At 52.6% G+C, this 27,106-nt stretch overlaps 6 protein-coding genes across 6 annotated transcripts; 5 read left to right on the forward strand and 1 right to left on the reverse strand.

Annotated features, from left to right (window-relative positions):
- Positions 1 to 843: 843 nt before the first annotated feature.
- Positions 844 to 2,001, forward strand: QC761_0055900 (uncharacterized protein; the record flags this gene model as incomplete). The annotated part of the gene is made up of 3 exons (XM_062872522.1): positions 844 to 885; positions 1,211 to 1,399; positions 1,975 to 2,001. The coding sequence occupies 3 exons, from the start codon at positions 844 to 846 to the stop codon at positions 1,999 to 2,001; spliced, it is 258 nt and encodes an 85-aa protein (XP_062733721.1).
- A 14-nt stretch (positions 2,002 to 2,015) lies between these two features.
- On the forward strand, positions 2,016 to 4,966 carry QC761_307610 (uncharacterized protein; the record flags this gene model as incomplete). Its single annotated transcript, XM_062877904.1, has 3 exons — positions 2,016 to 2,173; positions 2,424 to 2,486; positions 3,040 to 4,966. The coding sequence occupies 3 exons, from the start codon at positions 2,016 to 2,018 to the stop codon at positions 4,964 to 4,966; spliced, it is 2,148 nt and encodes a 715-aa protein (XP_062733722.1).
- A 1,199-nt stretch (positions 4,967 to 6,165) lies between these two features.
- QC761_307615 (uncharacterized protein) lies at positions 6,166 to 6,837 on the forward strand (the record flags this gene model as incomplete). Its single annotated transcript, XM_062877905.1, has 2 exons — positions 6,166 to 6,342; positions 6,427 to 6,837. 2 exons carry the CDS (start codon positions 6,166 to 6,168, stop codon positions 6,706 to 6,708), a joined length of 459 nt encoding a protein of 152 aa, XP_062733723.1. The 3' UTR covers positions 6,709 to 6,837.
- Positions 6,838 to 7,019: 182 nt separating this feature from the next.
- On the reverse strand, positions 7,020 to 8,662 carry DPH1 (Diphthamide biosynthesis protein 1). The gene is made up of 2 exons (XM_062877906.1): positions 8,241 to 8,662; positions 7,020 to 8,189 (listed from the first exon to the last, which is right to left on the reverse strand). The coding sequence occupies exons 1-2, from the start codon at positions 8,431 to 8,433 to the stop codon at positions 7,033 to 7,035; spliced, it is 1,350 nt and encodes a 449-aa protein (XP_062733724.1). The 5' UTR covers positions 8,434 to 8,662; the 3' UTR covers positions 7,020 to 7,032.
- An 82-nt stretch (positions 8,663 to 8,744) lies between these two features.
- On the forward strand, positions 8,745 to 10,386 carry RPS6 (40S ribosomal protein S6). The gene is made up of 6 exons (XM_062877907.1): positions 8,745 to 8,956; positions 9,069 to 9,148; positions 9,211 to 9,217; positions 9,283 to 9,645; positions 9,755 to 9,922; positions 9,979 to 10,386. Exons 1-6 carry the CDS (start codon positions 8,951 to 8,953, stop codon positions 10,072 to 10,074), a joined length of 720 nt encoding a protein of 239 aa, XP_062733725.1. The 5' UTR covers positions 8,745 to 8,950; the 3' UTR covers positions 10,075 to 10,386.
- Positions 10,387 to 11,500: 1,114 nt separating this feature from the next.
- TOM1 (E3 ubiquitin-protein ligase tom1) lies at positions 11,501 to 25,586 on the forward strand. The gene is made up of 4 exons (XM_062877908.1): positions 11,501 to 12,129; positions 12,204 to 24,345; positions 24,406 to 24,750; positions 24,812 to 25,586. The coding sequence occupies exons 1-4, from the start codon at positions 12,082 to 12,084 to the stop codon at positions 24,904 to 24,906; spliced, it is 12,630 nt and encodes a 4,209-aa protein (XP_062733726.1). The 5' UTR covers positions 11,501 to 12,081; the 3' UTR covers positions 24,907 to 25,586.
- The last annotated feature ends 1,520 nt before the right edge of the window (positions 25,587 to 27,106 follow it).

The raw sequence follows: 27,106 nt of genomic DNA on the forward strand, positions 1-27,106 counted from the left end.
ATTTTAGGCTTTGAGAAGTTGGCTGTAGAGATGACCAATCAGAATAGACTAAGTGGGGCGTGTTCGTTCCCACAATGGGCAACAAGTTCGAGACCGCTCCTGCGATAAAAAGCTCTTTCTCTCTCCTTCCAGTTTCATGGCTTCCAGGTTTTTATAATGGTTGATACAGAGGGGCATCAGTCAAAACTAAGGTCTTGTTTTATCAACATAATACGGTTATTAATTCGTGGCCAGTTGACACGCAAGTGATCAGCATGGTACTAACGGAGAGAGATATCGACGCTTATCACCACACTCAACTTATTATCCACTTATCGCTTCCTTCCTCGATATTCTTTCGGTCCTACTTGCCTCGGCCCATCACAAGTATCTCCTCTGAGAAAACAAATGACCAGTCGCTGAAAAAAAAGGTGCGAGAAGAAGCAAAGCACACATCGCCTTATTTATCTTGTGTCGCCAGAGATGATGAACGCTTTGCATTGGATCACACTGATGCAACAGACACCATGTTTCAGATGGTTCAAGCCAACCCCTGCAAAGTTACAGCCCTGCGTGAATACTCAAGTTAGAAGGTGCGAATGCAGGAAACTGGGCCACTTATGTTCCATTTATCTATTCCCAACAACTCTCCTCCTCTCTGTCTGTCTGTCTCTCTCCTTCTCTCTCGACAAGCATTATTTGACAAGAGTCATTTTTTGACAAGTGGCTTTTTGCCAAGAGGGGCCAGACATCGCAAAAGAGATAGATCTGATTGTGAACTTCCATCAATCTGGCATGTGGAACTACATCAGAGAGAGCTATTAAAAGTGGGTGGTATGTTTGCTCGACAGTCTCAATCTCACAATGGCAAGACTGGAACTTGGCAACAGCGTAAAAGCTCGCTTAGTTAGTTTTACTCGATGGAACTCGTGCAATTTGGCTGAAGCCCAGTGTGAATCATCCCGTCATCCATCCTACGCAGGAAGCAGAGCTCGGTACTTGTGATATGTACCTTTTTTTTTTTTTCTTTGCGTGAAGTCAGCACCCAGCAACTGAGTGCGAATACACAACACACCCCAGGAATTATTAACCTTGTCTCCCTCGGTTCAATTCCCACCCACCTTGTTATCTAAATAAATCACCTAGTCTGCCCACCGCACTTTCCCTCTTTTCACCTCTTGCCTCTTTTCTGCGACTTTTTTTTCTTTTGTCTCCGCTTCAACTTTATCAGATAATCGCTCTCTATCATCAGCAGCAAAGTGTCCCTAACCAAGCGACTTGCGCACCCACGCACTACAGTGAATTTCCCGGCCCGAGTCTCGTGTGTTTCTCGGCGCGTCCCAGTGGAAAGAATCCGGACAACAAAAACAACTCGAGCTTAACAAACTTCACTGTTTGTCTCTTGCGCTCGGCCATCCAAGTAAGTGAAGGGCTCTCTTGTGGATTTGATTGATCGATTCGCAACTAATATCTTGTTATCATCATCAGCTTCATCCTGTCGACTTGGTCAGCACAAACACATCCACGCGCCAAGCCTTCCCAGCTCAACCGATCCTCTCGACTTGTCGCAAAGTCGGGGATCAGCATCACCTGTTGGGTGTTGCGACAACAAACTGAAGCTTTACTTTGCTGATTGACGTGAGTATTTCGGTTCTTTTTATCTAGTTGCAATTATCAATGCTTTTGTGCTTCTTTTCGTGTCTCTTTTCAAATCACGTCATATACGACAAGGTCTTGCATGCGTGTTCACACTTGGTCAAAATGTTTTTTTATTTCATGTAATGGGTTGAGATGTGGCAGCTTTTGATGTTTTCCCTCTGGCTCGTCACTTGCTCAGGTCTTTGGTGGGCTTTTGTTCACGAGCTCTGTCTCGTATTATTCATCTTGGATTGCCACCCAGTTGGACCTTATCCACCAAGATTCATATTCCGCCATTCGTGTTCGTGCCTAAACATCGCTGACTGACAATCCCCAAAAGACACTGCTACATATCAGCAAATCACACAACACCCAGAGCCTTGACTGACTATCTACGGATGTCAGTTGGAACAGACAAGATGGAGACTACCGTCTCTGTGCCTGTTGCGAGAGAAGGTGCCCCAACTGCCATGATGGATGAGCCTACATCATTATTGGTTGAACCGCCAAAGCCATCACCCAAGGACGAGACTGTCAAAGATGAAGCGGTTGATGAGTAAGTCGTTCCTTCTATTTTCTGTGTCGGTAAATGTGATGGAGGGCAATGGCTGTGAGGGGCATGCGACTCGTTCCTGCCAGTTCTTCTATGCACATTTGCTCTCTCAGCCAGGTTTTCATTTTTTTTCTTCCAACACAGTCTGCGTCGTATGCGCACGGTATCACAGCTTTCGTGGAACATTTTATTAATTGCTCTCTTGCTCCCAAAACTTTGCTTATTTTTATCACGCTGACAACAGCCGTCCCAGTGAGATCAAGAAGCCAGAATCGCCCATTGTTGAGACTCCAGTTCAGCAAGAGTCTTTGGACAAGTAAGTCATCCACAGAGCCTCAGAAACACACATCAGACCAGTCTCCTCTCTTTCTCTCTGGTCCTCGTGGCCGATCAGATGACGAGTGTCATCGCCAAAGTCGATCAGCTTCTGGGATACACTTTGGCTATGAGCCACTGACTATGATATTGTTGGTTTCGTCAAGCCTTCGTTGTTGCCATCACAGAGGACTTTGAGCCCCCTTGAGCACAGACTTCGAGGTCGGAATGTTGAAGTGAGCTCCAACCTGGCTCAAGTCGCTTATGATATCTTATGCTTCGCGTCCCTTGTTGCCTTGAGCACAATCTACACAATTTGCAGCCCCTTGCCCTCAAAATCCCACTTTTCAGCAATCTCCTACCGTGGTGGCTCAGACAGACAAGTGTTTTGCTGCAGTCTTTCTCCTCCGGCCACGGCTCTCGAAGAGCAATTCGTTGCCTTTCCTGGTTTGTATACACTCCTTCAAAGCATCTCATGATACAACCTCGATCACATTCTCATCCTGTCAGTCAGATGTTCTGTTTTTATATGCAGTCAACTAATGTGTCGCTAGACGTACCGATCTGGACGGGGACAATCTCCAAGAGGACGAGCTTCACGAAGAGCTCACCCCCCCACCAGATTCTCCAACAGATACTGCTAGTATTGAGGATCATCCTGACGACGCTGCTGAGAACCCTGCCGAAGACACGACAGAGGACTTGGTTGATGACGATCTTATGAGTGTCGTTTCGAGCCTTCCCGTCGACGAAACTCAGGATCTCATGAGTGTCGATTCGAGCCCTGTCATTCATCACCTGGAAGACGAGATCGTCGTTGGCACCAAAGCCAACAGGAAGCTGCCCGTCAACCAGGATAAATCCGATATAGCTGACGTCAACATGGATCCATCTGCGATTCTTACCGGCAAGCGCAAGCGGACTTCCACTTACTATGCTGACTCTATCCAAGACGACAGCCCTGGTCCTCACGAAGGTCGTGTCAAAGCCCGGCCTGCCAAGACTCATGGTTCTGGAGGCGTCAAAGGTGTCATCATTGGATATTGGCGCGATTCTCAGGTCGAAAATGAGGCTGATAAGCATTCCGTGATCGGCTTCATTGACTCGAGGGATCGCCTTAGAACCAGAATCCAGACAACTACCCGCGACAAACGTCAGGTTGATCAACGCTACCCGATCCCCCCTGGCCCCGGTGGGAGTTGGGTCATCTTCGAGAAGATTGTCTTTGAAGACCATCTTGTTGGTCTCAATCATCACATGATCAAGGAGTTTGTCAAGATCCGCGCCGATAATCTTGGCGAGAACGAGAGCCCCGAGGAGCGCAACATAGCCGACAAAGCAGCTGCCGAGCTCGCGGTTGAGAGAGTCACCACCAACCCTCCCCCCGAAACGGCCAACCAACCTCTCATTGCTTACGGCGCTGTGATACCCGATCCTGCCACCCTTCCCAGCCGTCCCGAGTCCAAGAAACGAAAGGTCACAGGATCCTTTACTTCAGCCCAGCTAGAGCCTGCCCCCCCCCCTCAACAGCCCGCGGAGGCCCTTCCGGGAACCCGGCCAACTCGCATTGTTTTGGGATACTGGAAACAATCCAGTGAAGATGACCCGATTGAGAAGCACGCGGTTTACGGTATCCTGGGTGCTAATGACATGTTCAGGATCAGGCTTGCGAAGGAGACTCGCGATGGTAGAGTGATCGCTGATGGCAACTTCCCTAGTGGGCCTGGTGCACTGTGGATTACCTGGGACGCTCTCGAGTTTGAACCTCATCTCAAAGGTCTCTCCCGCCATGAGGTCAAGGAATATTGCAGGGTTCGCCAGCACCAGCTCGACCAGGGTGAGGCACCTGAGGACCGCGCCCGAAACGAGATACAAGCCGTCCAAGAGGCTCAGAAGCGTGCTGCTTTGAACATCGCCGCGGGGACCTCCGTCACTAAGAACGATGTTGAGATCTCGATCGAGGGAGCTAATGGCGTCACTCATGGTCTTGCTTCCGGCTCGCCTGCCTCAAAGACCAACGAGCCTCGTCGTCAAACTGGGCTCCGCGGCCGACACTCACTCCCTAATCCTGAGTTCGGAGTTGCTAACCGCAAGTCATCGTCGGCCATCGCCCAGATCGAGAGGACTCATGAGCTCGCCCGTCACGGGATTGAAAAGGTTGAGAAGGCGCAGGCTCGCATTGATCAGCGTGCCAGCAGCACAGCCACGCCCCGAGAGTCATCGGCCACCCCAGCTAACCGCAGAGAGCTTTTCAGTGAAAACATCTCTCGCTTGAACAACGTTTGGGCCAGTCAAGAGGCCACACGCATCCGTAACGAGGGCCAAGGCTACGAAGGAGACGTCCTGATGAACGGTACCATCAGGTACGAGCGAAAGCAAACCGGCCCGTTCAAGGGTATTCTGGTCAGCCAACCCTTCTTGATCCAGATAGACGGGGAGGATTACGTGGAGTACCGCGTCCTCACGAAGCCGAGCTTCTAGTAGGACCGGGTGATTCCCTTGCGGCATTTTTTGTTTTTATACCCTGGTGGCTCTGGGCTGGTGGCGTTTTGGGGGGCAGGGTTGGGATCATCAATTTGCGTTTCGTTGCGCGTGTTTCTTCGCCTCCTTTTCTTTTTGCTCGGACGACTGGCTGTACCTTATTTTTTCCACTTTTTCACGGCGGCTTTTTGTTTGTTTTACGCCTAGCAGCGCGTATACCCCTTGCTCTGTTTTGCTTCGACACGCACCTAATATTCCTCATGGCAACAACACACCAACATTACTATGTAATTGGAGTCGACAAAGAGCGAGCGCCCTCTTGCTTTTTAGGACTGTACAACATCAGATATGTGTCTTTGGCAGCCTTTTAACACGCTCTCAACACCGATACCATGCTGCTCATTCTTTGCGACATATCGCTACACCACTTTCTTGCGGGGAGGAGGATATGGGAGGTTAGAAAGGGGTTCTCTACTTGCTGAGCATGGGAAAGGGTTTATAGCGGCATGGTCATATCAGTTCTCAGGGATCTCGGTTTCTATCGATGGATCTGGATACCTAAACAGATGGGATGAGGGTCAGGTGGAGGGGCAAGTGTCAGAGATAGACTATTTGTATATATACTGCATTTTCATTGTATATCTGCGTAGAGTGCGAAGGTGGTGAAAAGTGACTGAGAAGCATGGTGTTTTTGGGAGAGAATTGAAAAGGGGGGAAGTTGAAAAGGGGGGAAGTTGAAAAGGGGGGAAGCCCACACTGTGAGGTATGCACATAGCGGGGTTGTTTATGCGGGGGATGCATATATAGACAACATGCATCATCATCTTTCTCATGAACAGGAGCGCTGTCAACTCTTCAAACATACAAAAAAGTGACTTTTGGTTGAGAATCTCCAAGAACGCGAATTGAAGACCAGGATTGTTGAAAATTGTCTGTGATTTTTCAACTCACCGAGTCAGACGGCGACGACATTCAAACTCGCGACCGCAATCCAGCTTTAACGCGTTTACTTGCATCATCAGTGAACACCACCACCTCTGTGAGATTGGAGACATTAGAACTCAACATCAGCGACATCAAACGGACATTTTACGAGAAATCCCCGAACCGATGCTCAAAATATCCATCGTCAGCACCTTACCATCACGGCAATCCTAAGTAGGCTCTACAACCACCACAACCACCACCTGCCACAAACAATGTCCACATCTGTTCAACTACACCCACCAGCCCTCACTTCCCCTGACCACCCAGTTGTCCACTCTCCACTCCCGCAACTCTTACAAACACCACACGGCCTTGCGCTGCTGGAGTTACAAGGGACGATCAACCTAACCCAGTCAGAGTCTGGGGAGCTAATCCAGATAGGACAGTTGGTATGCCTTCCCCCCCCCCCCCCCTCCTCCCCCCTTCCCCCCCCTCCCCCCTTCCCTCCCTTTCAAATTACTAACAACCAATAGGTCTTTCCAGATTATGTAGAAGGGGAGACAACAGGGGAGGGCCCGTGGATAAAAAAGGTGTACATGTACATCGGGCAGCATCAGAAACTTTTCGGGGAAGTGAAGAAGTTGGTTAATGCGTTGGCGGTGGTGAGGAAACGACAGCGGGATGGGGGGAATGGGGATGAGCTGGAGGTGGTGGAGATTGTAAAGTGGAAGTTGGTGTTTAGTGGGCGGCCTGAGCCGGTGACGAGTTCGGGGTTGGAGAGGGAGAGGGTCGAGGGGGTAGGGGGGGGAGAATAAAGGGAGGGGGTATGAACGTGGTAACTGTCGGTGTGTGTAGGTTGAACCTAAACATGGGGCGTCTGAAATGTGCTCTCAAAGAACACGAGGAAATGGCGTAAAAGCTTATCTCTCAACAACAACAACTGGTCACTCCGATGGCTGCTGTGAATTACCACCGGCCTGGCCAGCAGGGAGGATAACTATCGCAACCTGCGCACATGTAACTGGGTAGACCGCAAAAAGAGGCGAGTTGACGTCAACATCGAAGCAAGTCTGTAGCATAGGGGACAAACTGGGCTTAGATAGGGTGAATATCATGACCAAATTTTACTTGTTACTATCTCAAACAGCCAAAGGCTTCGTCCTCCCCAACCCCTCCCTCCCATAATAATCCATCGGGTACGCACCACTTCCCCAATCCTCCCTCTCATTCAACGCCACAAGCGCCTCATACGGCGTCAGCAGCGGCCTAGGAAACGCATACCCCCAATCGATACTCAACCGTGGACAAGCAACCTGCACCCAGCACTCCACCTCCCCCTCCCCGCTCATCATCCCCAGCTTCCCAGGAAAAATCTCACTCAGCAACAAATTCACAAACGGAATCCCCATCTTTGTCAGCTTCTCCTCTATCAGAGACAACGTATGCGGGTTCCCCTGCCTCCCCAACGACCCGAGAATCAACCCCCACTTCTTGGCTGTTTTCGCCGTCTTAATCGCTTGCCTCCGCAAGCCCTGCATCTCGTCGTGACCGTAGACTTCATGAGTGAGTTTTCTCGAGTAAGGGTCGTACCGGTAGGCCGGGATGGAAGGGTTGTGAATCATGATCGACTCGAGGTGAAAGTGCCCGTCACCGAGGTAAAGGATCAGATCTACCGGGTCGGTCGTGTACGTTGACAGGTTGGGGGAGGTGCACCCCAATATCTCCCCCTTTGACAACGGGGCAATCTGAGGGACGATGATGTTGAACCCGGCTTTCTCGAGCGTGGACTTGACCCCGTGGATGGTGGCGTTGAATTGGATTGTGCCTACCAGAGCGATGGTTTTGCCGGGGGAGAAGTTACGCTCCAGCGAGGCGAGGAGGTGGGTCGTGTCGATGGAGATGTCGACAAAGACGTAGAGGGTCTTGATCTTGGTGACGTCTACCGGGATGAGGCAGGAGTGGGCGTAGTGGACTAGGAGGTCGCAGCCCATGGCGCGGGCGGTGTAGTCGTCTATGCAGCAGGCGCCGTACGTGACGTCGCCCATGATGAGAGTTTCGATGCCGGGGCAGAACTGGGTGAGGATGTCGGAGATGGTGGTGGCGAAGAGGAGGAGGCCTTCGGGCATTTGGAGGGCTACTCTTTTGGCCGAGAGGGAGCGGATGCGGTGGATGGTTTTGGGGATTTCAAAGGAGTAGTTTGAAGGGAGGAGGGAGATGGCGGACTTGAGGGCGGGGTCGTTGAGGATTTCAGGGGGGACTTGGTTGAGGAGTCTGGGGGCTCTCCTTGGTTGGGCCACTGAGGGGTGTTAGCATGGTGTGTTGTGAATAAGGGGTGGTGAGAATGTACCTTGGATAGCTCCGCTGTCTTCAATGGATGATGAAGCATTGCTTGAACTGTTCTTTGCGGCGGCCTCGGCGGCGGCCCGTCTGCCGACGAATCGCTTCTTCGGCTGTTTGACTACATTTTGAGGTGGTGGTGGTTGACTGGCCTCGATATCGGCTGCGATGCCCACGTCCACAAGGGCTCTGTCTTCCTCCATCGTGAACCTCGCTTTCAGTCTTCAGTCTTCAAGGAGGGGCGATGAGGGCCACTTTTTGATAAGATAAGACAGGAAGTGGAAAACAAAGAAGAAACTCCTGAGCAGATTCTCGCACAAAATAAAGGTGAAGTGAGAGTCTGGATGTTGACTTGAGGTCCTATGTGTTCTCTCGCAGACCTTTGCTATCAGAAATGACTTGTGAGATAGCCTTCATGAAGATGAAGCGCACACATGGCGTTCAGATGTAATGGCATGGATCAAAAGATGTTGTCCCTGAAAAGTGAGGCCCCACCCAAAAGGCCAGGCGGGGCTTGGCACGGTCCATTCACTCTGGCCCAGAGGTCTGCGATTCACTTTGGCAGAGTGGGGCGGTGAGGTGCTCCCGCCCAATTAGCGTCGGCAGAAAATGTGCCCTAAGAATTCACATCGCTGTGAGCACACAAAATCTTTCTCTTGTTTTCCCGTGTAGACCCGGAGTCCATCGTCAACAAACGTCGTTGCCAGCATCATCGCCAACATGAAGGTGAGCCACCATACCCATTTACGAATTCCTACAATCGATACGCAATTGCTGCCGCCTTCAACTTGCGATTTCGACGACTTTCCGATCGGTGCTGACGATTTTCCCTTGATAGCTGAACATCTCCTACCCAGCCAACGGCTCTCAGAAGCTCATCGACATTGAAGATGAGCGCAAGCTCCGCCCCTTCCTCGAGTAAGTGGTCGAAGAGAAGGTTCCGACTCAAAAGGAGACAGCTAACTGACCAATTCTCACAGGAAGCGCGTATGTACCATCGAAATACCCGACATCTCTCTCGAATGAACCGAATTGCTGACCGACCGAATTAGATGGGCGCTGAGGTCCCTGCCGATTCCCTTGGCGATGAGTGGAAGGGCTACATCTTCCGCATCACTGGTGGCAACGACAAGCAGGGTTTCCCAATGAAGCAGGGTGTTATCGCCCCTACCCGTGTCCGCCTCCTCCTCTCCGACGGCCACTCCTGCTACCGCCCCCGCCGCACTGGTGAGCGCAAGCGCAAGTCCGTCCGCGGCTGCATCGTCGGTGCCGATCTCTCCGTCCTCGCTGTCGCTATTGTCAAGCAGGGTGAGCAGGATATCCCCGGTCTCACCGACACCGTTCACCCCAAGCGCCTCGGCCCCAAGCGTGCCACCAAGATCCGCCGCTTCTTCGGCCTCAGCAAGGATGACGATGTATGTGCTACCTTCTCGGTCATATCCGTCATCGCCTACCCTTGAGCTTTGAGGATTAGACATCCCAAATTTCGGGTAGAGTCTGAGTGCTAATATCTGTCGAAACTAGGTTCGCAAGTACGTCATTCGTCGCGAGGTCACCCCCAAGGGTGAGGGCAAGAAGACCTACACCAAGGCTCCCCGCATCCAGCGTCTCGTCACTCCCCAGCGCCTCCAGCACAAGCGTCACCGCATTGCGCTCAAGCGCCGCCAGGCCGAGAAGGTCAAGGATGAGGCCGTACGTATTTCGTACTCTAGGGATGATTTTGCAACATGTACTGACTATCAGCACAGAATGAGTATGCTGCTATCCTGGCCAAGCGTGTCACCGAGGCCAAGGCCGCCAAGGTTGATGCTCGCAAGCGCAGAGCTTCCTCTATGCGCAAGTAAAGAATGAGTGTTGTTTAATGGGTCTCTCGGGTTGCTTTGGGAAAATGGGTACGGCGTGCTGGCTGGCCGGCTCATCTGCGAACGTGTAAATGGCTTTAGAAACGGTCTTCACGAATGTCAGCATGAGTCTCTTTGAGAATCACCTCAACGGCGTTTTTGTTCCACCGGGAAGGCGTGTGGTTGAGCGACGGAAGAGAAACCATGAATACCCTTTTCGACTTGCTCATATAGACCCATGCAGCCAAAAATTGTGAAACTGTGATACCCTATGTTTTTGGTGATTCTTGTCCCTGGTGATGCAGCAGTCTACTATTGAGAGCTATGATACTTGGACGCTGCTCTGTTTCTGAATGCAGCATGGTTTCAAGAAATAGACGGCTTCTCGAAGGAAAGAAAAACAAGGATATGCAACCCTGCAGATCCATGAGTGCACGTAAGCAGGTTGTATTGGGCATAACCGCGGACTCTCTTGCCTGGCAGACCTCCTGGCTAGGTATAGTTTCCGAAGGCGCTTTCTGTTGGGACTTTGGCGTCGGGTTGAACCCATTCATGCTGCCTGTGGTAGGTTCAGCCAACTTATGTCAGGCGTAAGCCAGGTGTGCTCTCCAAGTGCCAGTATGACATGTGGAATTTGTAAGCTTGATGGCCCGGCTTCTTGGAGGCAGACATGTGTGTGTCCCTTTGTTCGACATTTGGGTTGTCGAGGGACACTAGCTGGGTGGCTTTGGGGGAATATGATGGAGGGAATTGTAAGTCGACATGTCATGAAGGCATATCTCGAGGCTTTACAATATCACGTGGACAACCAAAACGCTGAAAGATAGACATTACCTGCTCAAGGACAGGCAGCATGTCTCTCGAGATGGTCCATGCCTTGGATGATAATAGAAATGTCTCTTTGACTATCTTCAAAGGCTTGTTGGCTATTTCTTAAGGCTTTGATTCGACATGTCTAGATAATTCTGTCCACGACGTAACATACAACTACCTCTCCACAATCCTACACCACCTTGTCCATGTGATGGATGGCGTGAAAGGCAGCTGGGCTGGCTGGCTCCATTATCAAAGTGGGGGTTTTGGGACGCCCAGCTTGCCCCTCCACGTTTGCTGCTGGCAATGCATTTCCAGGCAGGTCCGCAGCAAAGAGTTTTCTGAGGGGGGTGGGAAGGAGAAATCATATATATGACAGTCTGATTTATAAGAAATGAAAGATTTCCACCCGTGTAGCTTCAACTGAAGTGCTGCTGATTAGAAGTGCAGTATCGTGTATTGTAATACAGTGTACACTGTACCCAGCCTAGAAAAGCTCCGGACGTAGTGAGGTGGAAACAGAAGCTCCTGCCCCACCACAGACAGAATTAACAGTCACCCGGCGGGCAGCAGTGGACCCGCGGGATCACTCCAAGCAGTACCTGACTGGCAGCTGCCGTCATTGGCTTCGACGCCTTTCACTGGTTGCTTCTGCTCTTTTCGATCTCAAATCCCAAATCCCCAAACCGAGACTTTCTCCCACTCGCAAAGTCACAACCCACTCCCATCAAACTGCGGCACGCCTGCAACTCACGGCGAGGGCAAAAAGACCATCTGCAACATCAGCAACTAGACAAGACACTTGACCGACTCCCCGGATTTCTCAAGGCGACCTGCACTCGTCTTTGGCCGTCCTCGGACCAGGTCTCTAGCATCGAGCAGCTGTCTTCCGCTACTGCCCGTCGAATTGCATCTATCGGCCTTCAGCCATCGGCCGGTCCATCACCCAACCACGACGCTGCTGCCGCGGCACTTTATTTATCACGACCCGACGACACCACACATCGATACCCCGCCACGATACTTGACGGCTCCCATTATCGACTCGCCCACATCTTGAAAACATCACCAGCTTCCGCCTCTTCCGCAAGGCTGCGGGCTTCGCGAACAAGGCTGCCGTCCGTTGGTGGGACGTGCGGGTAGTGGAGGGGGAGCGTCGATTTCCTTTTGCCCACGCGGCTTAGCCGCTCCGTCAAGATGGGGAAGATCACCAAAACTATGCAGTCTCGGCACAAGGAGACCTTGGTAAGCTTCAGTCGTGCTAGCTACCCCGCTGGCTGTGCCCCTCAGTCCAGATATGCTAACTTTGTGTGTGGTAGTCGCCGTGGCTCGAGAAATATGTCGAGGAGACAACCTCAACACCATTACCACTTCTGCCCAAGAAGCTTGGCGAGTTCCCAAGTAGATGGCCATTCCCGCGCGGAGACTTGTACCACTGGATCCCGCTGCTGAACCGCTTTGACAATATCTTGGAGGCTTTTTGCGCCACCCACGGCTTGAACGAAGGCTTCCAGACAAGGGATTTCACCTGCGAGCTTCTGTTGAACCAGGCGGCGCCGGTAGAGTACTGTGATGACCAGCCATGGAGCAAGGATCGTCTTGGCCAGCTTGGTTTCGGGGAGGATGGAGATTGCCAGCTAATCATCGCCATACTCAACTTTTCACAGATGCTCCTCCAGCACTGCGGAAACCGAAGCATATATGGGAGTAGCAGCCGTCTGAACGACTTGTTGAATACCACATCTCTCACTCTTGTTCGTGCCACTCTTGAGGTTTCCCTGGAGCTTGCTCAGCGGTATCATGCGTCTATGAAGCGCGTGACGCAGCCCTCTCGCCAAGTGAGCTCAGCCCTGCTTGCCAATCACTACAACATTGAGTTGGACCGCGTCAACCTGCTGGCTCAACCATTTGTCAAGACACCCGTGGCCCCTGTTGCTCGGTTCACCGATGTTCCACCTACCACCCCAGGCGCCCCCACGAGCAAGGCCAAGGACAAGACGTCAGGCGCCAGCTCCAGGAATGCGGCATCCATGTATGCCAACGATTTGGCTTCATTGGTGGTTCAAGGATCTACTGATGAAAGTCGGTGGAACGGCTGGGGCGACCTCAAGGTCGTCTATTATCCCAAGGCTGAAGGCACAAAGACCCCAGCGCCAGAGGCCCAATCGTCGGACCGTGCATCTTCGTCCACCATTCCACCAACTCCCACGCCTCTCCGACGCAGCGCCACCAGCGTCTCACAACCCCCCCGCTCGAACAGACCATCAGGTCCTGATGACAGTCCCTCCAATAGGCACGGTAACGGGGACGATCATGCCCCCTCGGGGCCCAAGACACTCGAGATCCGTCAGACTGTACTCAAGTCGACATCTATCTATGATCTCCTCAAGCAGTGCCCTGACGACATGCCCGCAGCTTCGAGATATGAGTTTTTGAACCGTCTGAGAATCGCAAAGGCGCTTCTTGGCTCAACCGAAGACAGACGCCAAGCCCTGGCTGTTCGTCTGCTGGCCATCACGAACCTTGCTTCCATCCACCACGAGCAAACCTTTATCGAAAAGGTCCTGAAGCAGGACAACGATGAGCCTCGGAAATACCAGTTGGTGTACCAGCTTGCGGAGTTGATTCACCCTTCAGTCGACGGTGCAGAGGACACCCCCTTGTGGCTACAGGCCATTGCGCTCGGGACACTGGAGGGCATCGTTGGCATCCAAGCCAAGTATCAAGACATCGTGTCCGCTCTGAATGCGAACGTTAATCACGGCGTTCTCATGTATGTGGTTCGCAAGGCTGTTGCCAGCATGAAACAGGACGACCCCAACATGGACAACGGCAAGGTCACGGATGCTGACAAGTGGCGTTCGAAACTGTTTGGTCTGGCTCTCCACATGATTGTGTCGCAGCGGATAGGCCCAGAGATGACCTCCAATGGACTGCTGGAGGTGCTGATTGAAATTCTCAAGCTCCGCACCAAAACGGCACAGCTCAACTGGAGCATGGTTGTGGCTTTCCTCGACACGATCGTCTACAACTACACGGTGGCGTTCCCGGCACTCAGCAACGCCTCGGGCCTCGACGCCATTGCCGACCTTATCATCCACGTTGTCCATTCATCCAAAGAGCTGGCAGAAAAGGGACTAGGGACCAAGCCCGAGTTCCACGCGCAGCTGGTCGACTATGGAATTCCCTTCTATCATCAGCAGACGGTGAAGTGGCTGCTTAAGTTCCTCCATCACATTCTGCAGAGCCCGCTCTCGTTCGGTGCCAATACAGACCGCTTGTTGAGAAACCTGGTCGACAACTCCAAGTTGCTGGTCAGTCTCCGTACCGTTATTGAAGAGCCGCGTCTCTATGGCTCTGTGGTTTGGACAAACGCAGTCACGCTCTTGAGCGACTTCCTCAACAATGACCCCACCAGCTTCGCGGCCCTTTCAGAGTCGGGTATGGTACAGAGCTTCTTGAGCACCCTCACAGGTGAGAAGGTTGGCCTTCCTCAACCAGAGGGCTCGCCAAGACCTGAGGAGAACCCCGAGGAAGCAGCATCGCCCGCCTACTCGAACGACTCGCTGCTGCTTGATAGTGCTGATAGCCGTCCGCATCCACCCACAGAAGACATGATGAACGAGTCTCGGGAGCGTCCCCTTGCCCACGGCGTCCTTGCGTCCAACGATGCCATCAATATCATTCCTCAGGTCTTGAACTCTATTTCCCTCAACAATGCCGGTATGAAGATGGTGGTGTCGTCAAGGTCCTTTGATCACTTTCTGGAAATTTTCTTCAGCCCCGAACACGTCCAGATCATGTCGAGGTCTGACCTTGATCTTGCCGCCAACATTGGCTCAAGCTTCGACGAACTTGCCCGTCATCATCCTCGCTTGCGTCCAACGATCTCTAACTCCGTCCTCGATCTGACAGCTAAGGTCGTTCATCTCGCCCACGATAAGGCAAAAGGAAAAGGCTTGGGGGCGCGTGGCTGGGGTGTAAACCTCTTGGTTGAAGACTCGGAAAAGAATATCTATGCCGCAGATAAGTCGCTGCTTGCCAAGGCAGGCACGCCGTTCTCATCTGGATCCAAGGAGAAAGGAAAAGATGTGAGCGATGATGCTGATGTCGAGATGGTGGATGCGGCTGGCGAATCTCCAGAGTGGGCTCCAGAGACGACGAAGCGTTCGGAAGAGGTGCATCACGAGGTCACACCATACATCTGGGCGCTTTGTTCATTCCTGAGCGCTCTGTTTGCTAGCAACACCAACCTCAAACAGGCCTACGTCAAGAACGGGGGTGTCGAACTCTTGCTCAATCTCTCCGAGTCTCCGGCCCTCCCAGAAGGCTTTGATAAGACGACGGCTTCGCGCATGCTCTCGCAAGTGCTTTCACACCTCATAGAGTGCTGCCCGGTTTTAGGGATCCCCTCTCTTCTCAACCGAATCGATGACACAATCGGTGTGCTTCAGCCACTCATGACCAGAGATGATTCGGAACCATTCTTCGCGCCATTCGTGTCAGGAGTCTCACTATCGAACGACAAGGGCGAGTGGGATCCGGAGCTGGTTCGTAAAGTGGTCGGTGGCAATGATATCATCAAGGCCATTGTTCGCTTGCAGAGCTTGGTCAAGACTTTGTACCAGTCCTTCCCATACGCCGCGAGACTGGGCTCGATTGTCATCCCGCCGTGCAATACTTATGATCTGTATGACAATCTGATCAAGTCACTTGGAGCACTGCTACGCGACGCCGTGACGGAAGACTTGGCCATCAGGACACTGGTTCCGAAGCGCTGGACAGAGAGTCTTACCTCTCCAGACGGTGCTGAGCTATCAGTTGCCAAGCTCACGGTTGCCAACAGTGTCACTGCTACTGAGACTGCACCTGTTGCTCCGCAGGCCTCTGGCACCGAGGCCTCAGCCCAGCCCTCGGAGCCCACGAAGTTAACCGCAGAGCAACAAGAGGTGCAGCAGTGGGTTCACAAGCAGAATTTCAACACCATCCACGATCTTTTGAGTTCATTGCACCGCAATGTTCTCCCGTTCTTTCAGACGATGAGCAAAGTGTTGTTGCCCAGACGATTCGACAACTTCAGCCGCTCCAATCAGTTGACAATTGCAGAAACCTTGGCCACCACAGTTCTGGAGCAGCTCAGATTTGTCCAAGATAAGCTGGATCAAGACAAGCTGGCTGGACTAGACTTCCATCACTTTGCGACCACGTTCCAGTCCTTGCATGACATGTTAATTGATGTAACTCGGCAGACGGAGCGTCAAGGAACTGCCCTGCTTCTACCCGTCCTTATCGCCTTCAAGGAGAATGGCGGTATTGACCTGTTGAGCAGCATGCTCGAGAAGTTTGCTGATGATATCTGCAGTGTCCCAGCTGACTCGACTGCTCGTGAGGAGTCACCAAAGGTGCGGCAAGCAACGATGGGGATGAAGAGGATCCTGGACATTTACCACATCATTGTTAGCGGCAAGAATGTCACTGAGTCCCTCACCTCCACCAGCCTTCTCAAGGGTGCAGAGCGGAACCGCGAGTTTGGACATCAGCTCGTCGTGGAGTTGAGGGTGGCCATTCTGCCTGTGGTGCGCAAACTGTGGGAGTCTCAACTGGCAGAGAAGGTCGAGACGGTCGTCTTGAGTAAGATGATTGATATACTTCAAACGATTGCCGCTGCCGATTCTGAGTCCAACGCATACCGCAGGTCTGACAAGACAGGTCCGCCCCCAGTGTTTAAGGATCGGAAGCGTGTGTCGTTCAACTGGGAGGGTGAAGCCAATGTCAACGTCAAGAAACTTATCGACAAGGGGAACGACGAGGAGCTCAGCCGGGAGGCCATCTACCGCGCGAACGGAAAGCTCGAGGATGCCATGGAATACTGTAGGGCGTTCGATCCTGCGAACAGCAGCAAGGGATGGGCTTTCAAGCGGAACCCTATCCCAGAAGAGGATGCATACAAGGAGCCGCCTCCGCCTCCGAAGCCAGAGCAAGCACAACCCGACCAAACTCCGGTGGTTTCCCAGCCAGTTGTGCCTTTGGGAGCAGAGCCAATGGCACTGGATCCCATGCCGGGGATCAACAGCCTCATCCATGATGCTATCGGTGAAGCCGATTCGGGAGATCACTCGTCTGATGAGTCCAACGACACCAGTAATGAGAGCTCAAGCCAGCATTCCGCACAGGAGGCCCCTTCTACGACGGCTGCGCTCACACAGCAGGCACCGACCTCGTCATCGGTCGCCGCTGTACCGCCGAATCCCCCTTCGGTTACAAAGGAGGACTTGGACGACGAGCGCGCACGACTGTCCAATGATCTAATTGACCGGTGCTTAGACGTCATCAGAGCTCATCCTGACTCTGTCTTTGAGATCTCGGACTTGATTCAGAACATGATCCTCAAGACAGACAACGAACAAAAGCGGACCGAGGTCGGCGAAATTCTTGCCAACGCCCTGCTGTCGCTCCATGCGAATGATGAGGCTGACAAAAAGGCCAACGGTGGGACCATTGCGGCCTATTCTCATCTCTTGTCACTGTTGCTGCAGAACAGCTCCTTCTTTAAATCCACGCTGCCGACGTTGAGGCAATACATTGAAGAATATCTCAGTTTTCTCCAAGTTCCTTCGAACTCTAGCGAGGAGCTGCCTCCATGGATGCCATATGTGCTCCTGGTCTTCGAGACGCTCTTGATTGACGAGGAGCAGCTTCCCGATATCAAGTGGAAGCCGCCTGCCAAAGAGGAGGACCCAGTCGAGGAGCCTGTCTGGGCTACCAAGGTTCCCACAATACCGCTCAAGGAGCGTTCTGGTTTGCTCTCAGCGGTCTTGGAGATCCTCCCGCGCATCGGCAAGGAAGAGGCACTTGCTGTCTCCGTGCTGCGGATTCTTGTCATTCTCACCAGGGATCATGGGATGGCCAAGACGGTGGGCGAGAAGAGAAATCTGCAGCGCCTGTTTGTCATGGCAAAGCAGTTGTGTGCTGGCGGCTCGGGTCCTCTCAACCGGTCACGCATCACGGACTACATCATGACAATCCTCCGTCACATAGTAGAAGACGAAGACATCATCCGCCAAGTGATGCAGAATGAGATTCGCCAGTTTCTCTCGTCAAGCTCGAGAAGCGGCCGAAACTACGACGCCCAGACATTCCTCAAACACCTTTCGCATGTCGCTCTTCGGTCGCCTAAGTTGTTTGTGGAAACCACTGGTCAGCTCGTGAAGCTAGTCAAGTGGTCGGTCCCTGAGGCCAGGGAGTCTTCCTCACGTTCCAACTACCAGATCGTTCTCAAGCCAGCGCCGGCTGCAGAAGAGGAAACCAAGCCAAAGGATAGTTCAGTCGAGCCCACGGTTCAGGCGACTGAGGATCTGAGCATCAACGATGTGAAGCCGTCGACAGAGTCTGCCGACAAGGAGATGATAGACGCGCCCAAGACTCCGCTCGACATCAAGCGTCCTGTTCTTGAAAACCCAGATGGCGTGGTTCATTTCTTGCTTTGCGAGCTCCTCAATTACCGAGAGGTTGATGACAAGGAGGTCCCGGCTGTGCCAGCCAAGGAAGCCAGCAAGACTGATAACAAGACTGCAGGCGAGACATCAAGTGCGGAGGAAGATGCCACACCGGCTCCCGCAGACGTAGAAGTTCCCGAGCCGAAGAAGGACGAAAAGAAGTCTTCCAAGCCGACCTTCAAGGCAGAGGATCACCCCATCTTCATCTACCGGTGCTTCCTCCTCAGCTGCCTGACAGAACTTCTACAGAGCTATACGCGTGCCAAGGTGGAATTCATTAACTTCAAGCGTAGTGCACCGATGCAAACCAACACCCCCATCAAGCCTAGATCGAGCGTACTTAACTATCTGCTCAATGACCTGCTTTCTCCAGGTTCGGCCAGCTTGGCAGCAGAGACGCCGGTGGCTAAGAAGAAGACTTCAACATCTGCTCAGGCACAGAGCGTGCTTGTGGCTCTTGTGGCTCGTACCGGCGAGAAGCCGTATGACCGACACCGTGGCAATTGGGAGTATGATGACGAGCCCGATCTTCTGTTTGTACGCCGATTTGTTCTCGACACGGTTCTTCGTGCTTACAAGGACGCTTCCACTCCTGGGGAGTCGTTCGATGTGCGCTATCCCCGGATGATTGCGCTGGCCGAGTTGATGAGCCACATGATCGGGGAAAAGGACAAAGACGCCAACTCGAGGGGCGCAAGTCAGGATCAGGGACTCACCAGATCTTATGCTCAAATCAAGCGGTTGATGTATGAGAAGGGATACCTTGCCACATTGACAGCATCCATCGCCGACATCGACCTCACCTATCCCGATGTGAAGCGCACCATCAAACATATTCTCCGCGTGCTGCGATCTTTGACAAAGACTGCATCGGCCCTGAGTGAGCTGGACATAATTCCTGCCACCGCGACGGGTGACCAACCGGAGGACGACTTTGCGTCTGCGTCATCCCTTTCCGACATGGATGACGAGCGCGAGGAAACCCCCGACCTCTACCGCAACTCCACACTCGGCATGCTCGAGCCCGGACGGGAGGATGATTATTACTCGGATGAAGAGGAAGATGGTATATTCTCCAATTTTGCTGCTCAAATAGACGAACTGTTACTAATGGGGGCAGATGACGACGAAATGTACGACGAAGAGGTCTACGAGGATGAGTTGGACTATGGTGACGAGATGTCCCAAGATGAGGAGGATAACCCTAGCGACGAGGACGAAGAAGAGCTTGGCGAAATGGGCGAAATCGAGGGTCTTCCTGGTGACCCTGGCGTTGTCGAAGTCATCATGGGTGAAGACGACGACGAAGATGAGGATATGGACGAGGATGACGAAGACGATAGCGACGAGGATGATGAAGACGAGGTCGGCTCTGAAGACATGGAGGATGTCGAAGACCAAGTCGAGATCATGGACGAGGAAGGAAATCCCATTGGCGACGATGGTGATGATGGTTGGGAGAGTGAGACGGACGAGGAGGATGAAGAGGGTGAGGAAGAACTTGACTATGAGGCAGAAGCCCAGAATCTTCACAACGCCCAAATGATGCAAGAGCTCGCGGAACTGGAGTCGATCACCCGCCGTCGCTTCGAGCTCAGGGGCCTTGCTGCTGCCGGCGATGTCGATGAGCTTGATGGCGAGGACATCCACGAGTTTGACGACGAACACTACATGGACGATGGTGGTCCTGAAGATGACGGTATGAGTTTTGTTCTGGTGACTGAGTCAAGATATGGATTGCTAACTGGGTTTTCAGAAGAAGAGGAAGAGGAAGAGGTTGACGACGACATGTATTACGAACAGGGACATCCCCATGATGATTTCCTCCCTGGCAATATTTCCGGTAGTCTCGGATGGGACTTGGCCGTTGAGCCTCACCACCGCGTCCGAGGCGGGTTCAGTCGAAGAAACCCGTTCCCCGCTCCATTTGGGGTTGGAGATCTGCGGCACATGGGATCCTCCGGTAGGCTCTCTGATTTTCTTTATTCGTCTGCGCAACAAGTTGGCGCAACCCTTCAACGCCTCGATAATTTGGAAGCAACTTTGGACAGTGTTGAAATCAGCGTTGATGGGGGCAACGAAGGCTCAGAGGACTTTTCACAGGCTTTCAGGACAGCAACACAACAATTACTTGAGCGCCAACCAGTTGAACACCGTGCTAACGCCATTCCAGACTTTAGAAATTACTTTGGCAATACGAGCCGCGCTCCTCCCGCAGTACTTGACAGTCAGAGGAACCCACTGCTGCTTCCCAGCCATAGATCTGGCCGAGATCAGTCTCCTCGTCACTCCGACCGACAGTCTCTTCCGTGGAGCTCTCTCGGGTTACCCGAATCCTTTAGAGCCATGGCTACTCCTGACGGCCCCCTTGCCGTTATCCACACCCTGGTCCAGAATATGCCCATTCCCCACGGTGCCGGGCCCGCACTTAGCCTTCAGTTGACCTCAGAAGGACCTCATGGTGAAATCCGTCAAGTTAGCATCCCTTTGGATGCAGTTACTGGCAATCGTGTTGGTCGCTGGGAGCCTCGGCGCGATGTGTACCAGGAGCCCGCTCAAGCCGTCCAGTTCGTAGCGGCCCGCACTAATGATCGGTGGAAGGAAGAAGCCGGTATGATCTTTGGTCCTGCTCATCATGACAAGGTGTCCATCCTTATGGTGGGTGTTCTTGGCACCCTTGCGCCAGCCGCTATCCAGCAACTCAAGGAGCAGAAGGCTCGCGACGAGGAAAAGAAGCAGAAGGAGGAGGCAGAACGCAAGAAGCGTGAAGAGGCCCTCAAGGAGTACGAGGCCCAGAAGGCTGAACAGCAAGCGGCCAAGGAGAAGAGGGAGGCCGAGGAAGAAGCAGAGCGCCAGCGCCAGGCCCAAGAACTCGCCGCTGCCGAGACTGCACGAGCAGTAGCCGAAGCTGCAGAGACGACCCGCGAGCAACAAGCCCAAGAAGAGCCCCAAGCTATGGAAGGTGTCGAGTCTAACAACGCCGCCCCCGAAGCTGCCCAGCAACCCGCCGCGGCTCCTACCGAGCGCATCATTACGACCATTCGTAACGGTGAGACGGTGGATGTGACCGACCTGGGAATCGACCCCGACTATCTCGCTGCGCTTCCCGAAGAGTTCAGAGAGGAGGTGATTGCGCAGACATTGACCACTCGACGATCCGAGGCCCGTCAACAAGCTCCTCCCGAGGGTGAAAATAGAGAGGCATTCCAGGAGTTCCTTGAAGCACTGCCCTCTGAGCTCCGGGACGAGATTGTTCAGCAAGAACGTCAAGAGCGCCGGCGCCGCGAGCGTGATGAGGCACGTCGCCAGAACAACAATGATCCTGCCCGACGACTTGCAGAGGCTGCCGAAATGGACGCCGCGAGTATCCTGCTGACGTTCCCTCCAGCCTTGCGCGAGCAAGTCTTGTTGGAACAGGGTGAGGACATAATGGATCAGCTGCCACCCGACTTGGCAGCCCAAGCACGCGCTTTGGCTCAGCAAAGCAGCCAGCAATATCGCGGCCCACCGCCTAATGCTCGCGCCGTGGCCGGAAGACAGGTCCTCGCCGAGCCAGCTGCTGTCAACGACGGTAAACCCCAGCGCCGCACCATTGTGCAGATGCTTGACAAGGCCGGCGTTGCCACGCTTCTCCGACTCATGTTCATTACCCAGCATGGGTCCATCCGCAACTACCTGTTCGACGTATTCTCGTGTGTCTGCGAGAACCGACAAAACCGTCTGGAGGTTATCTCGACTCTGCTTCAGATTCTTCAGGATGGCAGCACAGATATGGATGCGGTTGAGCGCAGCTTTGGTCAGCTCTCCCTTCGGGCAAAGCAGGCCAAGGAGAAGGATGCCACCAAGACGCCCCAGAGTCTGAAGCGTACCTTCACCAACATCAGCACCCATAATCACCACCTCACCAACAACTCGGAAGTCTCGCCCCTTTTGATCGTACAGCAGTGTCTCGATCTTCTTCAGGATCTTGCTACAAAGAACGCTCACATCCCGTCTCTCTTCCTCACAGAACACGAGACCGTGGCGTCCACACTCAAGCGAAGTCTCAGTCGCAAGGGTAAGGGCAAGGATGTCAACCTAAAGGCTCAGAAGTACGCGATCAACTGTCTCCTGGCTCTTCTTGATCGCAGCTTGGTTATGGAGAGCAGCGCTGTCATGCAGCTCCTCGCCGACTTGTTGAACAAGGTCACATACCCGCTTCAAGCACTCGAGCGGCGACGCAAAGAGGCTGAAGCGGAAGCCAAAAAGAAGGAAGAGGAGGTCAAGAAAAAAGAGGAGGAGAAGGCCAAGGGCGAGACTGCTGAGCCTGCTGTCGAACATGCCAACACAGAGGCTGTCAATATGGCCAATGTTCAAGCTCCTCCTGCTGCGGTTGCGGCTCCATCTGGCGATCAGCCCACCCAGGAAGACGCCCAGAAGGATGCCCAGGATAAGGAGACCAAGGAGACGAAGGAGACCAAGCCAGAGGAGAAGAAGGTGCGCCAGCTGACGCCCCCATATATCCCAGACCACAACTTGAAGCTGGTTGTCAATATCTTTGTGGCCCGCGAATGCAGCTCGAAGACATTCCAAAACACCATCTCAACCATCAAGAACCTTTCCAACATTCCCGGTGCCAAGAAGGTCTTTGGCGAGGAACTCGTGCGCCAGGCTAGAGTTCTTAGCGAGAACATCGTGTCAGACCTCAACGACCTCCTCCCATACATTCTCAAGGCTGAGTCCGGCACTGAGATTCAGGGCGTCGCCCTGGCCAAGTTCTCTCCTGGTGCTTCGGAGCAGAACAAGCTGTTGCGTGTTCTTACTGCCCTGGACCATTTGTTTGACAGCAAGGGTAAGGGCAAGAAGGAAGAGGGCGCATCCGAGGCCGAGGATAGCAAGGAGGGCACCAAGGAAGACCTCCTTGGTTCCTTGTATTGGAACCCAACCTTTGGTACTATGTGGGACAAGCTGAGTGCCTGCCTGAGCGCCATTCGACAGCGCGAGAACATGCTTAATGTGGCAACGATTTTGCTGCCGCTGATCGAGTCCCTGATGGTTGTTTGCAAGAACACCACTCTTGGTGACGCACCTTCGGTCCAGCACAAGGAGCTGCTCTTGTCCAGCCCGCCCCCTGAGAACCGTATTGCGGGTCTTTTCTTCAGCTTTACTGAAGAGCATCGCCGGATCTTGAACGAACTTGTCCGACACAACCCCAAGCTGATGTCGGGCACCTTCTCGCTCCTGGTCAAGAACCCCAAGGTTCTCGAGTTCGACAACAAGCGCAACTACTTCAACCGTAGCGTGCACTCCAAGACCGGCACCCAGCAGACTCGGCCTCAGTATAACCCTCTTCAGTTGTCAGTTCGCCGTGAGCACGTCTTCCACGACTCTTTCAAGTCTCTGTACTTCAAGACTGGAGACGAAATGAAGTTTGGAAAGCTCAACATTCGCTTCCACGGCGAAGAGGGTGTTGACGCTGGCGGTGTCACTCGCGAGTGGTTCCAAGTGCTCGCCCGCCAAATGTTTGACCCCAACTACGCCCTGTTCATTCCCGTGTCTTCTGACCGCACCACATTCCACCCGAACCAGCTCAGCAGTATCAATGAGGAGCATCTGATGTTCTTCAAGTTTATTGGTCGGATCATTGGCAAGGCCCTTTACGAGGGCAGACTTTTGGACTGCTACTTCAGCCGCGCGGTCTACAAGCGCATTCTCGGCAAGCCCGTGTCCGTCAAGGACATGGAGTCGTTTGATCCAAACTACTACAAGTCTCTTGTCTGGATCCTGGAGAACGACATTACTGATATCATCACCGAGACCTTCTCGGTCGAGGACGATGAGTTTGGTGTGACCAAGACTGTGGACCTCATTCCAGATGGCCGCAACATCCCTGTCACTGAGGAAAACAAGAGCGAATACGTCCGCTTGATTGTGGAGCACAAGCTGCTTACGTCGGTTAAGGACCAGATGGAGCATTTCTTGAAGGGTATGTGAATCCTGCTATGTGTGTTTTGGGGTATGGCTTTGACTAACATTTGGCTTCTAGGCTTCCATGACATCATTCCCGAGGAGCTGATTGCCATCTTCAACGAGCAGGAGCTGGAGCTTCTCATTTCCGGTCTCCCCGATATCGATGTGGATGACTGGAAGAGCAACACCGAGTACCACAATTACACTGCGGCCTCGCAGCAGATTCAGTGGTTCTGGCGCGCCATCCGCTCATTTGACAAGGAGGAGCGGGCCAAGCTTCTTCAGTTCGTCACCGGTACCTCCAAGGTGCCGCTCAACGGCTTCAAGGAGCTGGAAGGCATGAACGGAGTGAGCCGTTTCAACATTCACCGTGATTATGGCAACAAGGACCGTTTGCCCAGCTCTCACACGTGCTTCAACCGTAAGTTGTGCCTTATTCAGTCAAGACTTGGATAAAATGACTGACCTTTTTTTGTCTCTAGAACTCGATCTTCCCGAGTACGAGAGCTACGACACGCTCCGCAGCCAAATTCTCAAGGCTATCACGGCTGGTAGCGATTACTTTGGCTTTGCTTGATCATTTTGGGGCACGAATTTTGCTCTGGAGAGAGAATATGAAGAGGAGAAAAATAAAGAAAAAGCGGGAAAAGCGGGAATATTTGCTTATAAGAGAAGGATGGAGAAAAGGAAATTGGTCATCTTGTTGAGAATAGGGCAAGGAGATGGTTGCGAAAAGGGAGACAAAGCAGAGAGTAGGGGGTTTTTGCCTGTCGGTGCAAGCGTCAAAGATATCCTGTGTATTGCTTTTTATTTAGTTTGGGGTGGCGAGTGGGCTATCAGGAAGGAGGAAGGAGTTTTGTAACTGTTTTTGTTTTATTTTGTTTTTTTTTTCATGTAAAGGGGCACTCTCAGATTGCGGTGGTATAGGCTTAAGAGGGTTGATTGGCGGAAGATGGGGAGGTGGATGCGGCTCGTGCAGGGGTCCGTGGATGCTTTTCTGTCTGGGTAGTAGGGGAAGAATTAGTGAATAGAGAGGTTGCCTTATGGTTATGACTTTGTGATTTGGTGATGTGTGTGGATGATGCTTGAATACCCAAACTTCAGATTGTAGCATAAACGTGGGTTAGGTTTTTTCCATGTGGTGCCTTGAGCAGGATGGAGAACACCAGCTCGGTTGGCAATATCTGTTGACTTTTTTTGGATGTAATTACTGCATCCTCATGAGGATAATGCTAAGTTATCATGAAGATTCCCTGCCTTGGTATGTTCAAGTGTATGTGTGTGGTTGCGAGAAAAGGGTTAGCATACATAGGTAAAGATATAATCGTATTATCGAGCCAAGTTGACATTATCACCCTGACCAAACCATGAAAATGCCCACCTGATAGATTATTGTGCATGCGACCCAGATACGAGCTATACCAATCGTTTACGCTGCAACCAGCTGCGGCCCGGGTTCAGCAAAGCCTCCTCCCTCGGCCTCATGCAGTGCCTCGAGTCCACTGCATAAGAAAAGCCCCCCCGCCCAACGGATATCTATGTTCGAAACACGACAGTAGTCTCGTTTTCCGTTTTTGTTTTGTCTATTCCTTGCGTCGTCGTTGCAACGTTGCCACGCGGACCTACCTACTTACCTCAACCAACACCTCATGATGGTCGACAAGATCATGTAAGTAGCCCGTCCATTTTTTTTTCTCTTCTCACTCCGGCTACCTACAGAACATCCCCCCCTTCGCTTCATCATCACCCCGAACCTACTTCTTTAAAGCAGGCATACCCCATCTTGTCTCCTCGGTTCAAATTACCGAAGATAAATCAACAAATGCAAATCCAGACCGCTTCCCCCCCGCGCCCCCTCCCCCCACCCAAAGAGCCGCCGCCTCACACAAAGAATAAAGCAAGACAAATATCCCCATCTTCCGTGCGGAAGCCTACTTTTGCCCTGCCTGGATCCATGTTTGAATGACGTAGTAGGTCCCTTGTTAACAACATTTTGGTTGAAGGGTAGGAGTCTCAGCTACGTGGCAGAGAAACAATCAAAACATGGTTTATCGAAAATAACAAGTAATCCCGGTATAGCTGAATACCTGGTAGAAAGAAACAAAACAGTTCGTGTTGGAAGAAAATGCGGGCGGGTGCAGGTAGGGCGTGTTCGGTAAGGCAGGAAGGTATAGGTAGGTTTGCGGCGGTGGTGGTGGTTGTGGTTGTGGTTGTGGTGGTCGCCACCCCCTCTCAATCCCACACATACATCTACCACGCTTGTTTACCCATTGGGGGAGGGTTGTGGTTCCCAAAAATAGAATACTGTGTTTTTCAGCCAAAGTCAACAACAACAAAACGTAGAATGGTCTTGCAACAAGGAAAAAGCGCCGCCGCATGACGACGGTGTTTCGAACAACGGTGATCACGACGCCGTGGTGGTGGTGGGTGGCATAACACCATCATCACCAGTTTCGATATGGCCGAGGAAACAAGGACTGGATGGATCGACAGCTCGGCTCTTGAGCGTGCAAATGCCCCGATAAGGGTTAATCCCAGGCCACCCCCTACGAGTCTGGGGGAGGCGTAAATTCTTCGTGAGACACTAGGTGATTGAACGAAGAGGTAAGAAACAGTTGTTCGACAATGAAAAAAAATAAAAATGTAAGGGCTCGGGTGTTGTTGTGTGACCCTCGAGCCAAGATTGTTTGCCAATATCTCGTTGTTGCGACCCTTGGTGTACGGAGTAGGCAGGTGGGTGGTGTTCCTGGCTGGCAAGGCCGAAAAGGGAGAGATAT

This window comes from Podospora bellae-mahoneyi, chromosome 3, assembly GCF_035222275.1.
Source record: "Podospora bellae-mahoneyi strain CBS 112042 chromosome 3, whole genome shotgun sequence".
Classification (NCBI taxonomy): Eukaryota; Fungi; Ascomycota; class Sordariomycetes; order Sordariales; family Podosporaceae; genus Podospora; species Podospora bellae-mahoneyi.

Coding starts and splice junctions, on each gene's coding strand:
- DPH1 (XM_062877906.1), bottom strand. CDS start 8,433: ATGGAGGAAGACAGAGCCCTTGTGGACGTGGGCATCGCAGCCGATATC. Junction 8,190..8,240: donor AGACAGCGGAGCTATCCAAG/GTACATTCTCAC, acceptor AACACCCCTCAG/TGGCCCAACCAAGGAGAGCC.
- RPS6 (XM_062877907.1), top strand. Junction 9,646..9,754: donor GCCTCAGCAAGGATGACGAT/GTATGTGCTACC, acceptor TGTCGAAACTAG/GTTCGCAAGTACGTCATTCG. Junction 9,923..9,978: donor AGAAGGTCAAGGATGAGGCC/GTACGTATTTCG, acceptor CTATCAGCACAG/AATGAGTATGCTGCTATCCT.
- TOM1 (XM_062877908.1), top strand. CDS start 12,082: ATGGGGAAGATCACCAAAACTATGCAGTCTCGGCACAAGGAGACCTTG. Junction 12,130..12,203: donor CTCGGCACAAGGAGACCTTG/GTAAGCTTCAGT, acceptor TGTGTGTGGTAG/TCGCCGTGGCTCGAGAAATA. Junction 24,751..24,811: donor CTCTCACACGTGCTTCAACC/GTAAGTTGTGCC, acceptor TTTTGTCTCTAG/AACTCGATCTTCCCGAGTAC.